The sequence below is a fragment of the Marmota marmota genome, unplaced genomic scaffold (genome assembly GCF_001458135.2).
Source record: "Marmota marmota marmota unplaced genomic scaffold, marMar, whole genome shotgun sequence".
Lineage (NCBI taxonomy): Eukaryota > Metazoa > Chordata > Mammalia > Rodentia > Sciuridae > Marmota > Marmota marmota.
Genome location: NW_026000240.1, coordinates 31,786,723 through 31,803,642, shown reverse-complemented (window position 1 = coordinate 31,803,642; position 16,920 = coordinate 31,786,723). Strand labels below are relative to the sequence as shown.

At 38.7% G+C, this 16,920-nt stretch overlaps 1 protein-coding gene across 15 annotated transcripts in view; it reads left to right on the top strand.

Moving 5' to 3' along the window:
* The window catches only part of Nek11 (NIMA related kinase 11), a 312,014-nt gene that overhangs the window by 186,237 nt on the left and 108,857 nt on the right, over positions 1-16,920 (top strand). For all 15 annotated transcript variants that reach the window (XM_048794349.1, XM_048794346.1, XM_048794343.1 and 12 more), the window contains one exon: positions 3,313-3,473. In XM_048794349.1, coding sequence (XP_048650306.1) covers positions 3,313-3,473 — 161 coding nt within the window. The remainder of the gene's footprint in view (positions 1-3,312; positions 3,474-16,920) is intronic.

Sequence of the window (16,920 nt, the reverse complement as noted above, 5' to 3'; positions counted from 1 at the left end):
ATGTGCTTATGAAAGTATGCACTGCTGTGCAAACACAAAAATTTTAAATATGAGCTGCTCACACTTATCTCTTTGCTTCCCTATTAATAAAATTGGAATAGTTCGTTACTCAAAACTCCATGGAGATTGTGATTTAGACAGCTAATAGCACAATTTGAGCTCTTCTAAAGTATATTCTGTGGTTCATGTTTTGTCTTTAACAAACAAAAGTTGGAAGATGTGGAAATAGAATAGAATATTCTGTACTTTATTATGGTGTTTCTATATAATATATGATAGTACTTTTCTTTGAAGTGGTCACATTCTAGATCAATGGTTCTCAGAATGTGGTCCCTGGACCAGTATCAATAGCATCATCTGAGAACTTGTTAGATATGCAAATTCTCAGTTACCACCCCAGTCTACCAAATCAGCTGTTTGGGGAGTAGGGCCCAGCATTATGTGCACTACAGGCTCTGCAGGTGGTCCTGATGCTCAGTCTAGGCTTAGAGGAAGAGATTTATGTGTGTCTTAATTGAAGGATTTGACAAAGGCCACCCTTTTCTCTAGCTTGGATATGCAGCATCTTTGTCCAAACTCAGACAGTAACTATTGGATTCCTTCATAACCACACTCTGTCACTGCCCACCCAGTGCAGGAAATCTGAAATGCTACTGCAGTGTGTCTGTTATGAAACTGACTTCAGGGCGTGAGGAAATTAAAGTTATTTATCACAACCCATTTTCTCCTCTGTGACAGGGGAAATGAGGCTTAGCTAACAAGGCTTCAAATTGGGCTCATGCACAAACAACACACAGCTTGACAAACACAGTTTAAGCAGGCTTACATTTCTTTGACTTCCCCTTTGAAACTGAGCCCTTTCTTAAGCAGCACAAAGGTATGTTGAGCTTACTTAAAAAGTGCTGGAAATGGAATCATCCCAGTCTGATCTTGTTTTGAATACCATTTTATACTTGTTATGTATTTGTGATTATCTAATTTCATATTTCTTCCTGGTGTGGGTATTAACTGGAAAAAGTACAGTGGTTCCCATACTACTTCCGACCATAACTAACATTTATTGGGTACATCCCATAGTGTGGTGAATAGTGCACAATTCTGTGAGATGTATATTATCATCTCTGTTTTATAAATGAAGAATCTGAACTGCTGAAAGTTTAATTAATGCCCCATGTTATGAAGCTATTTTTAAGTCCTGATTCAGTGCAGGTCTTTTTGAGGCCCAAGCCAGCATTCTAAACCAAATTGTGGATTGAGAAGTTACTTTAGGGAGTAACAAATAGCATTTTTAAAGAATTGAATAGAATGGAAAACACCAGAATATAGCACATGTAGTTTGGGCAGTAGGTCTTGAAGCATGAAACTTTTGTTTTAACTCCAAAGATGCATGTATATACACACATATAAGTATGTTGCTGTGTACTGGGAACAAAATAGAATATATTTTTTACTGTATCATACTCACATTTGAAAGCAAAGTTGGGGTTGGGAGGAACAAATAGAAAGAGAAAAAGTGAGAGCAAGAGGGAAAAGTATGAAAGAGTAAATGAATGACTAACTATAAAAGAGACACAAGACTGAAGGAGGAACAGTAGAAGGGAACAAGAAGGGAAAGGATGGCAACTCTGTAAAAGAGAATAGAGATTTGGATAAAGTCTAGGGAGGAGGAGGTCATATGGAAGTCACATGACTCCGTCCACCATTCCATTCAGCATATGCTCCTACTTGATGGCAAAACAGAGCTCTCTTGTTGGATTTTAAACTTTCATATACTTCTCATGCTGTTATTCCTATTCTGAATGCAAGTTGAATATTTTTATAAAGTGTGGCTCCTATATCTAAATCATCTATCTCATCTGGCTCTCAACACAAAATCAGTGGTCTTAAGGGGAAACAGGTTTTGTTGAAATCAATGAATGTGTAAGATCCTCAATGTGCCCCTTGCAAAGTTGGCAAAGGCAATTTTGAATACATGTAATTTTTGTCTTTTTAGCAGACTAATTTTGATTCCACTGCATAACCTCTTGTGTTTTAGTGGGAAAACACAGATAACAAATAGATATTAAAGCCTTTTATTGCCAGGAAACTCTACATCCATTAAGAATTTTACTTTCAAAGGATTCTGGAGTTGATTAATAAAAAACCCATTTTCAAACTTGTGGAAATTGAGTGAATATTTGCATGAAGCTTCCATACATACAGATACTTTCAAAAGCATCTTATTATTGAATCTTCATAACTACTTAGGTAGATTGCCCGCATGTAAATTTTACTGAGAAACTGGAGCTCAATAAGTTTAAGTACCTTGCCCAGATTTTTCCATAGAAGGAGATAAAGATAGATTCAAACCTTAATTCTTAGACTCTGAATGTTTTTTCCACTAGACAAAAAGAATAAAAAATGGATCGAAAAACAGTGCTTTGTGTCACAATTTAGAAGAACAATTTTGTTTGTAAGAGTGTGGTGCAAAATCTAAAATGCCCACTCTTTTCCTCTGGTAGCATATCATTATGTAATTTCTTCCACTCCCACCCCAAAGATATTTCTCTATTTCTAGGCTCCCATTAGCAAATTAGAGTTGATATTGCTATACTTTCTTGTGATCCATCCTTGGCCTTTCTTTGTTGAAGATTATTGAAAGTACCAATTCTCTTGCAGTGGCTAACAGTGTTGTATCTAGTAATGGGTTATTGGCATCAACTAAAGTGGGTATTCTTTCCTTTTTATTTTTCCTTTTCTTTTTAAGAATAGATGTTGTTGTCAGTGTAAATAGGACCCACCAGAATGAATTACATTTTAAAAGCCTTCATAGCCTGTTAGAAAACAATTGTGATATTTTTCCCCAGCTTGCCAAAATACCATTGCTTTATATCCTGTCCATCTTATTTGGTCCCACTACTAATATTTTATTTAAGAAAGAAACTTCCAGAAGAATGCTAGCTATTTCATTCCAACTATCTCTGCTAAAAACTTTGTGTGTTGTAATAAGACCTTTTCACCAGTGTATTTTGTCCTTATTTTTCTCCTAAATCCCCTCATTTTTAATAAGGATTCATGCTCCATTTCTTCTTGTTTTATGGACTTCATCTCCTACCTTCTAAAGGTAGCTGTAAATGAAAGTGTCTTTCCTTTCCTCCACTGGTTTCATTTGCTGAGTGTTTATTATATTAAATAATATATTTTTAAGAAGCTAAGATTCATCCCTACACTCCATAACAGCTTTGTCAGCCCAAATAAAATATACATCTCTGGGACAACATGGGGGATCCTAGCCTCATTACAATTTTACTAAATGATTGTTGTTTATTTCAGAAATCCCTGAAGACCCTCTTGTGGCTGAAGAGTATTATACAGATGTGTTTGATTCCTGCTCTGAAGATAGTGAGGAGCAGGAAGAAGAAATAGTGTTCTCAGGACTGGAGGGAGAGGTCAAGGAAGAGGGACCCCAACCAGCTTACAGAACAAACCAACAGGTACCTGCCGCTCCAGTCAGAAGTAGTGGAATTATCTGAGGTACTGACTAGACATCTCAGAAAGATTGAAGGAAGTCTTAAAACCTGAAGTGGAGGACAGGAGCACTAGAATATTTTTATGATGGCTCCATGTATAAACCTTCCAAGGGGCAGGGGCAGGTAGGATTTTAAGAATCTACTCTGGGCCAAGTTGACAAGGGAAGGACCAACATACATAGCATTTATTGGAGGAGCAAGGGGATGATGCACAGTACATTGTTTGCACACCAACAAGTGCCTCAGATGCAACTATTGAATAAACAATGCATATGTCTGTTTAGAAGGGACAATGAAATTTTTAATATAGTTTTCTGCCTGGTAATCAAATTTAGAGTCTTCATTTTTACAAATTTAATACAAATACGTATTTGTAAAGACTGACTTTGTTCTGGCCATAACAGATGATATTTCTAGCTACTTTCAGCTTCTGAGGGCCCATCCTTACACTGCTGAGTCTTTCTAAGTGTATACCCTCATATAGAGCTCTTTAATTGTGGCATGACTAAGCCTGATGTGAGTAATAGGCCAAGAAATGGTCCTGACGTATGTTTTCTCTGTTGGGTGTCTGTAGGAGATTTAAGCAAGAGGTATGTGAAGAGAAAGCAGATGCCTATGGGAAATTTATGAATATGTACCTCATTTTCTTCTTGAACCATAAACCTGGCAATCTTTCCAAGCCTATGCTACCATGAGGTACAGAAGCTTTTTATTAAAAACTGGAAACTATTCAGCTACTAAAATAAAACTCAATCAGGGGTACCTGAGTCAATGGAAACTTAATTTGGGGAGATGATTTTTGTAGTACATAAACTACAAAAGGTTGTATATAAACCATTCAACCATTTTTAATGAAAACTGAGTAATCGATCATAATATGCAATAAAACCAACAAGAGATGTTTCTCAAGTTCTACAGAAGAGAAAAAGAGAAAAGAAGGGAGAAAGGAATTAGTAGGGAATAGGTGTAAGACTAAGCAGAGAAAGAAATGAGAGAAATAGAAAAAAGAGAAGGGATGAAAGAATTTAAGAGACAAATACATGAGACGATAAATAAATTATTGACAAAAAAACAGAATGAAAGTGGGGTAAGATTCATAATGCCAAAATACAAACTTTCCTTTTAGCATTTTCCCAACTTTTCCAATGACTGCAGGGGGGATAAAAACAAACCAGAGCCTACTACTGTAAATTGAAAATATAATTTCCAGTTGCTTCTGTGCTGTTGTTATAAACAACTGAAACAAATGTTATTACAATATTATAGAAACTTTGTTGCAAAACATGATATGCAAAATTCATACTCAGTATTTTGCTCTCAGAGCCTCAATTTTTTAATAAAATAATTCAACTCAGAAAACCACATGAAAAAAATACACTGCAGACACCACCCAGGTCAAGAAATAAAGCTCTGAAAGCTTTATCTTTTCCATTGTTGCCAGAACTTAGGGTTGGAAATCAGATTTCTTATATCTGAATCTAGCCTTTCTCACTTTTGGATCTCATGCAGGTTACTAAACTTCACTGTGCCTCTGGTTTCTAACCTGTAAAATGGGAGAAAAATGGTTCCTACCTCATAGAGTGGGTTTTTTGTTGTTGTTTGTTTGTTTGTTTGTTTTGGGTCCCAGGGATTGAACCCAAGGGTGCTTAACCACTGAGCCACATCTCCAGCACTTTTTAAATATTTTTTTTAGAGACAGAGTCTCACAGAGTTGCTAAGTGCCTCACTAAGTTGCTGAGGCTGGATTTGTACTCCGATCCTCCTGTTCAGCCCCCTGAGCCTCTGGGATTACAGGCATGCCACAGCTTCCAGCTCCATAGAGTGGTTTTAAGATTAAATGAAATAATTAATATAAAATATATATTATAGATCCCAGAACGTAATTATGTACTTAATAAATATGCAATAACTTAGCTATTATTGGAAGTTACCCAGACATCCTGTGGCCTTTTTATGATACCAATAAAACTCTTTAAAGTGAGATTTTACAATTGTAGATGGACACAATACCTTTGTTTTGTTTATTTATTTTTTATGTGGTGCCAAGGATTGAATCCAGTGCCTTATAAATGCCAGGTGAGCGCTCTACCACTAAGCCACAACCCCAGCCCCACAATTGTAGTATTTCTTAAAATCCTTCTTCTTGTGTCTTAAGGCATGTGAAAATATGAGGACAGGGATTTTGCTTTCTGGCCTGTGTATCTGTCACATGTTATATGACAATTTGGGTTGATTTAAAATAATCAGTTGGGGCAAGGTGCTAAGTCTTCTCACATACATGATGGTGTTTTTTCTCACACATTCTGTTGGACAGTTATTCTCATTCCTGTTTTCCAGATGAGGAAAAAGTGTGTTTCTGAGAGAGGAATAACTTGCCAGCAGTCCAGCTAGGGAAGAACCTGCTTCCAGCCTAGGGCAGCCATATTCCTAAGCCAGTGTTTTTTCCTACTACACAAGGTATATCCATCTAGCATGGACTTGGTATAGTGGAAACAGGAGTGGAAATCACAACTGAATATTGTATTAGAGATGGGTAATTACTACCCCATTTTGTTATTGTCTTTGCTGCTGCTTCTTCTTCTTCTTTTTCTTCTTCTTCTTCTTCTTCTTCTTTTCTTTCCTTCCTTCCTTCCTTCCTTCCTTCCTTCCTTCCTTCCTTCCTTCCTTCCTTCCTTCTTTCTTTCTTTCTTTCTTTCTTTGTACTAGGGAGCTAACCCAGAGGCACTTAACCACTGAGCTACATCCTCAGCCTCTTTTTATTTAGAGCAGGATCTTGCTAAGTTACTTAGAGCCTCATTAAATTGCTGAGGCTGGTCTTGAACTTGTAATCTTCCAGCCTCAGCCTCAGCATGTGCCACCACACCCAGCTCCCTCTGTGGTTTTGTATGTTTTGTTTTGTTTAAACACTAATTCGATGTAGTTTCTCCATTCCAAAAAGTGGTGGGTGGGAGGATGTCATGGATGTTAGTTCTTCCATTTTGATTTAGCAACACATTAATTACACTTCAGCACTCAGTGAAGAGACCCAGTCACTTCACATTTTGAATTATGTGAAACCTACAGCCTTCTCTGACATTTACCTCTTTTCTCCAGTCTTGTCCTTGAGCCCTGAGTATGCTAGGGTCTGTTTGGGTGGTCATTATACCCATGTTTTTTTTTTTTTTTATAATCAGAGCGAAGTTAATTACGTTTTCTCCTGATGGGAATCATATTTTGAGGGGGAAGTGTTTTCAGAAATATAAACAGCTACAGGCTTCATCGTGATTGATTCCTGCGTCTTGGTGCCAACCATGACAATCTTTGCAGCAGTGGCATCTCCATAGCAGTTTTATTAAGCATCTAATTGCTATTGGTTGCCAGTTGTTCCTTTGCTGAGAGAAGCAAAACATCAATGACACCTTTATCACAAGCCACTATCATATTGTTGATGGCTACTCTGTGAAGTCTGTGTTTCCCAAATTGAACCAGTCTCTTAGATCTCAGAAGAATAGAGTTCATAGTTGCCATCACAACAGGGTTGTCCACAGCATTTGTAGGACCCATCACTGAAAGCATTTCATGTGCTCTGATGGGCAAGTCTTGGGGTTTCAGGCTGATGAGTGTTTTCATTAGTTCTTCTCTCTTTTCCTTACTGCCTTGCCCATTGTTTCCCTCTCCAAGACTAATAAACGGCTCAGGTGCACTAGTGATACACGTACAAGATGGGCAATAATGACTTGACACAGAACTCCCTCCACAAAGCTCTGTTTAATGCAGGCCACATTCAATGAGTCTTGTTTTAAAAAGGCTTTTCAGGACCATGGTATTTGTTTCTGCTAAGATGAAGGACTGCAGCTAATTCAGAAGTTTTCAGATCTTTCAGTGGTCTGAAAGTCTCTCTGAACACCAAAGCCTTAGGAAAAGAAGAAATACTCTTCCATTTGAAATGTGGCCACAGAGAGAAAACTGTATACAAAGTAAGTAAGGTTTAAGGTTTCCCCTGGGGACCCTTGGATTAGACCATTATGAAGATAGATGCCTCAAGAGTTATTAATGAAGCATTAATCCGATCTTAATTATTGGAACAATAGCAGCTACCATTCCCAGAACCTTCTTTTCATGCTCAGTACTTTATATTCTGAGTCATCTTAGATCCTCTGGGAAGTGGATGATAAGACACAACTAGAAATGACAGAAAAAAGCCCGTGCACGAGGTAGATAGGGAGCATCAAACTGTGCTGAAGGAGGGAAGGAAGGAGGAAGGGAGGAAGGAAGGATGGAAAGAAAAGGAAAAAAGTGGAACAAAGGAAGGAAGGAAAGACTGGGTAAAGGAAGAAAGGAAAAAAGAAGGGAAGGAGCAGGGTAAGAAGGAAGGATTAATTGTGCAAAAACTTTAGATTAAAGTGCAGTCCTGAAAAAGGCTTGGAAGCTGATACAGGTGGCCTCACAGCGAAGACTTCCATTTGTAGGAGTGCTGCACTGGGGAGGAATGGCCTGGCTCTAGCATCCCTTCTGCGCTCAGACTGGCAGGGAACCATCTAGGAAGAGCACAACCTCCCGTGGGGCTGGGACTTGTCAGGTCCTTAGGCTCATTGATGCAGGCTGTCCTTGAAGGAAGTTGTGACACACCTCATAGCTGCCACAGATAAATAATTTAATTCTTGTAATGGACCCTTTGATGTATGTATTCTAGGTGAATTGTATCAAACCAGAATTTAACTAACTGGATTCTAATAAGGGAATAGGGTAAAGGAGAAAGTGAGGGTAGGAGAAAGGAAGGGGCTTGAATTAAGGATTTTAGGCAATTCTGCCTGATATTTCAGAACGTGAATATCCCAGAGTGAGATGAGCTGTGAGCTGTAAATCCAGAGTCCTCCTGCTGCATTTCAGTTCTTGTGTGTCTCTCATATTATGAGACTCTATTGCTTCAATTGTTGCACTTAGATTTACAGTCTCTTGTAATTTAAAGGTATATATTTTTAAATGTAATCCTCAGTGCAAGTCAACCATCTCATTTGTTGCTCAAAAACGCAAGAACAGTGGGAGATATTTTGTGTCTAATTGATTTTGCATAAATGCCAACTATAAATCCCAGGTCCCTTGAAAGATGAGACTGCTGTGACATCCCAACCTCACGTAAGAGGAAACTGAGGCTTAGGGAGGTCATTTATCCAAGGTTACATAGCTATAAAATAGCAGACCTTGACTCTCTGTTTAGCCCCTATTTTATATAGTATTTACCCAACAATGATAATCCCTCCTTTGCTAGTGGTGATAGAGGAAACACATGAAGTACAAAGGAACAGTTGAGGGGCCATTGCATTATCTGGTACTATGGCAAGATCTGTTTTACTAAGCAAATTACTGAGCTTTGTACAACGCAAAATTTATACCAGTTCTAGGAACAATGCTGAATTATGAAAAGTAAATTTTTTAAAAAATCACCTCTTTCCTCTGTGAAGGGATACAGATTTATCTCCTTCTACTCTGTTTTTTTTTTCTTTTAATAGAAGATGCTAGAATTCTTGATTCCCAATAAGGACAGTGGTGTACCTGCTATTTTACATGATCTGACCTAATTCATTTAATTGCATACATGGGAGAAAACACTTTCTGTCTTGAATTAACCTTAAAAGTCATCAGTTCTAAGGAGCAGCCTGCCAATGATTGCATGCTTTTGAGTCATTTCTCCATCAGTATTCACATGGGCTGTGTCCCAGGCTATAAAGTAGCCAGGCTTGCTGAGGTGTTAATGGATACTACCAGTTTGCTGTGCCATTCCTTCAGGTGACTGGCCTTCTGTAGACTTAATGTGTGTTGTTCAAAGAAGTGACTTCAGTGTGTCAGTTTCCACTCATCCCAGATCTCATTGCTGCTCCCTCTGTTTTTGCAGGGCATAGCACAGTAGGCCTTAGTTCTTACTTTTTTTTAATAGATCCACTATTTTGTTTCAGAATATTCCTACATTTCTTGCTCCAATATCAAAACATGAAAAAGAGAGAGACATTAGAGTGGATAAAGACAAAGTCACACTAAGCAGGAATTCAAGTTTCTGCATTTGTTTCAGTGTAAATGAAGTTATAGGTCACCAGCCCTATGGTCTCCCTGTTGGTAGATGAGCAGAGGTCCACCAGCTGATGAGGGAGCAAAGGGACAGTGACCTACAGTGTGAGATTCCCTGTGTTCTTCTGCTTCTGGAGCTGGGAAGAGTGTGGTGGAGACTTTTATAGAACTGATAATACCAACTGCTATGGTACCTTTAGAATTTTCTTTCCAACAACCTTATCCCTGTCATCTATCCTAGACCAATTCTAGTTTCCCTAGCTATCATCAGGGCTGAGGTTCACCGAGTATACAGTAAAAAAAAAAAAAAATAAAAAAGCCTTCAAAAAACATGTAAATCTTTGTTAATAATCCTTGCAACAGAAAAATTAAAAGGTGCATCCCACTATTTTGTTTTAAATTCCACAAAGATTTAATTTTCTGAGTATTTTATTCACATAGTAAGGAGAGTGAATACCATTTCATGGTATCCAGCCTAGAAGGAAAGGAGTGTGACGTGTCAGTGATGTTGTTGGAGGTGCCATCTTTCCTGTATGACCTGCCAATCTGGAGATACGTGGGGGCACATCATACTTGAGAATGGCAGTAATCACAGTTAATCAAGCAAAACTGTGTTGCAGTATGCCAGGTGCTCTGCTAAGCTCTCTGCATGCCTTATCCCATCTTGTACTCACCAGCACTCTATGGGGTTCATATTTTCCATCCCATTTTACAAATTAAGAAATTGTGACTAAGAGAGGATAATTAATTTAACCTAGATCACTGAATCCAATGACAAACTGAGATTCAAACCAGCAGATAGGTACTGTGTTAACCACTAGTCATTTGGGGCAGGTATAGAACTCAATGTAGAAGTTAGTCAATGAGAAGAAAAGGAGATGCTTACGACCTAAAGGAAAGCTCCACCAATGTGAAAATGGACTATGACCTGATTATTTTAAATCATATTTAAATCACAGGACATGGTTTTCTGCTTTCTCTGTAGGATCAAAATGAGAATAAAACTAGAACTGGAGTTGAAAGTAGTAATCTGCAATAAGTAAGTGTGTGTCATCAGGGCTTCCTTTTGGAATTTGAAAATATTTCTCTCTTTATCCCAATAAATTTCCCTTAAATTGCAGGATTTTCTTTCCTAGATTACTAGACAGGTGGTATGTGAAGAATTAATCCAGATCAAGGAGAGGTGGCTTACCCTCCACACGAATGGAACTCTGGGAGTGGGATGTAGCAGAGAGAGAACTGATTTCACCAGCTCCTGGAAAATCTATTACCCCTGTTCTTGGGCAGGTGTTATGTCACCAGTCCATCAGCCCAACTTTCTTTTTTATTCTCTTCATCTTTTACATTTCCAAACTGTATTCCAAAATAACTTGAGTTCTGTCATCAAATACCTATAAATGTCTCTGACACCCTAAAGCAACCCCGCAGCCCCTGACTTGCTGGGAACCTGGGCATTAATAAGACAGCTGCAGTTAGAAGACTTTAATAATGCAGAGTAAACAAGATGCAAGCAGTGAAATGGAGTCATTGACGTGACATTGACAGTCACTTTTCAGTGATTCTGAATTTAGCAACAGAGGTACTTAGTGTTATAGGAGTTAGGGAGGCTTGTTTACAGTTCGAGTTTTGCAGATACAGCTCTATGTTGCCATCACTACACACATTTGAGGGCAGAAGGCCACCAACAGCCTTGAGATATGAGTTAAGATCTCAGCTTCCTGATTCCGGGGTAACCCCCATAAAAGTGCCATCAGCTCTGTACTCTGACTTTGCATTAAACAATATCCTCTGCCTTCCCATGAATTATGAATGCATGTAAGCAAGTACTTGACTTTTAATGAGATCAAACTGAGATGTGAAAGGTACATCTGAGTGCGCAGAAAATGGATAAGGTCACCTTAGTGTTTTGGTTTCTGTAACTTAGTGACATTTGGGGATGTTGTTGTAGATCCAATTTGAGGAGAGTAAATAATTGCTTAGTAATGTAACTGGCAGAAAAGAAAGTAGATGAGTTGTTACTTGGACCATTCATTTATATATTATGTATTCGAGTGTTCTAGGCAACTGAATATATGGTAGTGAACAAATAGACCCAGCCCCACTCTGATGGACATATCAGTCTCATGTATTTGAATAGTCTCTATTGACTGACAACTCCTCAATGTGTCTTCCATTCATCACTTGTCTCCCCAGAACTCTAGGCTTACATACCTAGTATGCCAGGGAGTAGAATTAGAAGTCATATGGACCTCTGATAAACACACCAAGCATGTTTCTGCCTTTGGAAGTCTGGAGTGCTCTTTCCACCAGATGAACAAGTAGTTTTCTCCCTCTCTGTCTATAAGTCTTGGCTTATATGTACTCTCATTGGAGAGAACTCTGCCCACCTTAAATAAAATAGTATTTGCTGGCCTGAGAATCCATTTTCTGCCTTTCCTCCTTATTTTCCTCCATAGTCTTTCTCACCATCTGAGTTACCACTATTTACTTGCTTATTCATTTATGATCTACTGCTTCATATTAGAATGAAAGAAAGCAGGGCAGAGATGCTATGTTTTTTTTTTTTCCATTGCTGAATCCCCTACACCTTAAGTAGTGTTTGGCACAGAGCAGATTCTCAGTAGGTATTGTGAAATACACGAATAAATGAATGAACATAATGTATGATCTAGTGGGGCAGGTGGTCAATAAGCCAATACACAAACAAACAAGTAAGAGCAACCATGAAATGAAGAAGCTGAAGTGGTAGAAGATATGAGCTTTTAGGGGGTGTTGAGAGACTTACTAAGAAGAGTCAGGGAGAACTTTTAGGAGATGCTTTTCAGCTGTGACCTGAAGGATAGAAAGGGGCCAGATGCTATGAGATAAGGAAAAGAAGTTGGAGAGAAGTGTTTCAGGGAGAGGGAACAGAATGCAGAAAGGCCCCTGATTGTGAAAGGGCTGGGCAAGTTCTAGAAGCTGTGTAGTGAACAAGAAGGTCATCTGAGGTTGGAGATGCCAGACCAACTGTAGTTATACCATGAAGACCTTGTAAGGAGAGTGGATTCTAAGTGAAAGGCTAATTCAGTGGAGAATAACTGAAACAAAGCCTTAAATGAATCTATTGTGATATAAATGAGAACAAGGGTAGAGACTTGGCTGGAAGGAGGCCTGGGGGAACTGTTGGGGATGACAGATTTCTTTACACTTGTTTTGGACTGTGTCTATTCAGGTGTACAACTCAGAATTATACACTTAAGATATATGCATCTTGGTGTATGCAGAGTTTACCTCAATAAAAACATACATCATCAACATTGCTATCGAGAGAGGGAAAAATAATAAAAAACTGCAACAGAGTTTCAATATTCTTGCACATTCATGAACCATGTGAGTCTCAGTCTGTACTGAGGTCACTTCCTGGCTGCTTATAGTCAGGGGGATCTTTGCAGGTTCCAGGAGGTTCTGGGTACAACCAAATGAGGTCTCTTGGGAGGAAGAGTAGGTCCAGAATGATCATGGGTGAGTAAGAAAGAGGGTTCTGCATGGTTTGTGGGATGACTCTGAGAGAAGAAATGACCAAGAGGTTAAATAAATCAGTTCACTTACACCTACACACTCACTGATATAGGGGACAAGTGAGTGTGAACATGTGCCTGGGGTCTCAGTAAAATGAAGCTCAGCTGAGCGCTTCTCTGTGATTGGAGCCATCATGGAAGGTTGTGTCTGCTTCATGCACATATTTATAGATCTGTGCCTGCTCTGGGTTGTTCAACAGATGGAGAACCTGGTGTCAGGTCTGGCAGCATACCATGAAGGCATCTGTGCATCTCTTCCCATTCATTTCGAGCAGCTTTCAGCCATTGGAAACCTAAGACACTTCTCTAACTGTGAAACTCTTTGTATTGGTATCTACCAAGCCTTCTCTGAATATGCCTTTGGGAGTCAGCATAGCCCCCCACCTAGGAGAATACTGAGGATGCTAGATGTAAGTAGATGGTTGAGTTTGCACTGCCTCAAGTTAAAGGACCAGTGAGCAGAATAATCCCCTGAAAGGCTCTTGAAAATGTCTAAAAATAGATAAACAATTTCAAAGGGACTGTTTGTTGGTGCCCACACTGAGTCCTCATTCTAAACCATGTTCTTATGGCAGTGAGGTACTTACATTTACTCACTCTTGTGGTTGCAAAGCAAGGCCATCCACAGAGCTGAAGCAACCAAGGAGATCCTCGGTCATTGATTCTGTGTGATCACACCAGAAGGATTTCAGACAAGTCACTCAGAGTAGTAGGGATGAGTTTATTAAAGGGGCCAGGAAAAGGGGAAAAGGGAATACTCCAAAGAGAAAAAGGGAGAGTGGTTCCTCTTGGAGAGGGACAGCACACCCTCCTGCCCTCTTGTTTTACTGGGGTTGGGGTCCTAGGGAAGGTTCTTGACTTGTGACTGACATCAGGATTACATCAGTCCCCACAGTGATGGTCTTACTCCATGGAGGGGATATTTTACTGTGATAATGACATGCTAGATCCAAGGCAACTCTGGGTCACCTTGGCCTGTGCTGACCAGTTCTGATTAGACTTGTTCTTATAGATTTTATGGTTGGGGATTTGCTTCTCATTTTCCTTATTTATTCATATTATCTCATTTTCTGAGTTCTGGAATCTGGTGTATGTAAAGATCACAGAATGCCCTGCTTCAGGATAACTTGTATTCTTCTTATCAGTAGCAAGGAGCCTGTTAGGTCTGCATTTCTCCTGCAGATAATAGGTTGTTTGCTGAGGAATATGGCGTATCCTATCTACTTAAGCCAGGCAGGGCCAGAGCAGCTTCAGGCAAACCACCCTTCAAAATAAAGCATTCTGGGTCACAGCACAGTCTATACAATTATCCCTTTAAACCTCCTGTTTTCACCACTCATGTCTGTTCCCTATCAATATCACATATTTGTCACCAAACATAATATTGTGTGCAGCTATCATTTTACAAATATCATTGCTAGTTCTTTCCATTATTTATCCCTATATTCAGCTTTAACAAGTACTATAGAAATTGTTTTCATTTTCTAACTTTTAAACCAGACCCTCTCCATTGGTTTATCATCTCCAACATTTTTCTTAACCAAAGGCTTTTTTTTTCTTTGCCAACTTATAATTATTTCTCCTTTTAAGTCATTTAGAGAGAGGAAGAGATTCACTAGGATAAGTGGAGGAGAGAGAGATGTAGTGTCTTATGCCTATGTGTCTTGTCCTCTTGACTCCTTCCTCTGCATCTTGATCCACATGATGGCTAAGAGTTCTTAGCCTTGGACAACAAACCTTTTGGTACTAGCCTTCCCCCAAGAATGTCTTCTTATTGATTTTTTTTTCCCCAGTAGGTTGGCAGAGCCTCTTTTTCTTCCTCATTTTACCTATCTCACTGAGTTCAGTGGCAGTTTGAATGATATACCATGACTGGAGTCTCTTGAATGAGTGATTATTGGCAACAAGTTGAGAAACAAACTTCCTTAGAAAGAGAGTTCTTCAACTGCCCTTCCATTTCAACAATTGGAGCAGCAAGTTAAATATGCCTTTGGAAATTGGGGTTTACTTCAGGATGCTGGGAGACTATGTTAATCTCCAAAGGCATATTCAGAGAAGGCGTGGTAGATACCAATACACACATGGGATGCTATTTCAGAGCATATTAACAAATGCTTATTGTTAATATATGCAGGTATGGGTCTATGTGTTTTATAAATACTAGCATATTTGATTTTCCCAGCAACCCATTTTATAGATGAGGAAATAGAGGTATGAATAGGTGAGTAATTTATTCAAAATACATGCAAATGGCAGGACTGGATTTAAACTCAAGCAGGAGGACTTGAAAGTCCATGTTCTTACTAAGCTGTGCCCCACATTTTGTCAGAACCTCAGCTTTTGCCAGCGGTCAACCTTCCCTTATGATTTGGATAAACAGTGATTCATTCCAATCAGCCTAGCCATCGTATCCACTTTCCAGGGATTGTTTTAAAATTAATATCCATTAATTTTAAAAAGTATAAGGATGTTTTTTATTTGTTTTTATATTTTTGGTTTATTTTTTATTTTTTTGGAAAGAGGGAGCTCTGGGAATGCTTAAAAAGTAACATGGTGAAATTTTTATTTAAGTCATTTTATGTACATTGTCAGTTGTAGCTGAAACTGTCCTAAGTACTATAGATGCCATAAGATTATTTTTTCTAGAAGTAATAACTATGTATCAATATTATTGTATACTATTAGATTATGTTTTCAAAACAATATCTTGTCAACTTTCAAATCAGAGTTTCAGTTTTCAAGAACCAAAACAATACTTTCAGTATGCACAATGATAGTATTTGACATTTGCCTCTAAGAACAAAAATTGAAATGTAAAATACTATATGTACAGCTCTATTGGTAATTTGATTTGATGACTACATTTTTACTACCAGATTCTTTTTTTTTATTGGTTGTTCAAAACATTACAAAACTCTTGACATATCATATTTCATACGTTCGATTCAAGTGGGTTATGAACTCCCATTTTTACCGCAAATACAGATTGCAGAATCACATCAATTACACATCCACATTTTTACATAATGCCATATTAGTAACTGTTGTATTCTGCTACCTTTCCTATCCTCTACTATCCCCCCTCCCCTCCCTGCCATCTTCTCTCTCTACCTCATCTGTTGTAATTTAATTCTTTCTCTTGTTTTTTTTCCCTTCCCCCTCAAATTCTCTTATATGTAATTTTGTATATCAATGAGGGTCTCCTTACATTTCCATTCAATTTCCTTTTTCTCTCCCTTTCCCTCCCACCTCATGTCTCTGTTTAAAGTTGATCTTTTCCTCCTGCTCTTCCTCCCTGCTGTGTTCTTAGTTGTTCTCATTATATCAAAGAAGACATTTGGCATTTGTTTTTTAGGGATTGGCTAGCTTCACTTAGCATAATCTGCTCTAATGCCATCCATTTCCCTGTAAATTCTATGACTTTGTCATTTTTTAGTGCTGCGTAATACTCCATTGTGTATAAATGCCACATTTTTTTTACCCATTCGTCTATTGAAGGGCATCTAGGTTGGTTCCACAGTTCAGCTATTGTGAATTGTGCTGCTATGAACATCAATGTAGCAGTGTCCCTGTAGCATGCTCTTTTTAGGTCTTTAGGGAATAGACCTAGAAGGGCAATAGCTGGATCAAATGGTGGTTCCATTCCCAGCTTTCCCAGGAATCTCCATACTGCTTTCCAAATTGCCCGCACCAATTTGCAGTCCCACCAGCAATGTACAAGAGTTCCCTTTTCCCCACATCCTCTCCAGCACTTGTTGTTGTTTGCCTTCATAATGGCCGCCAATCTTACTGGAGTGAGATGGTATCTTAGG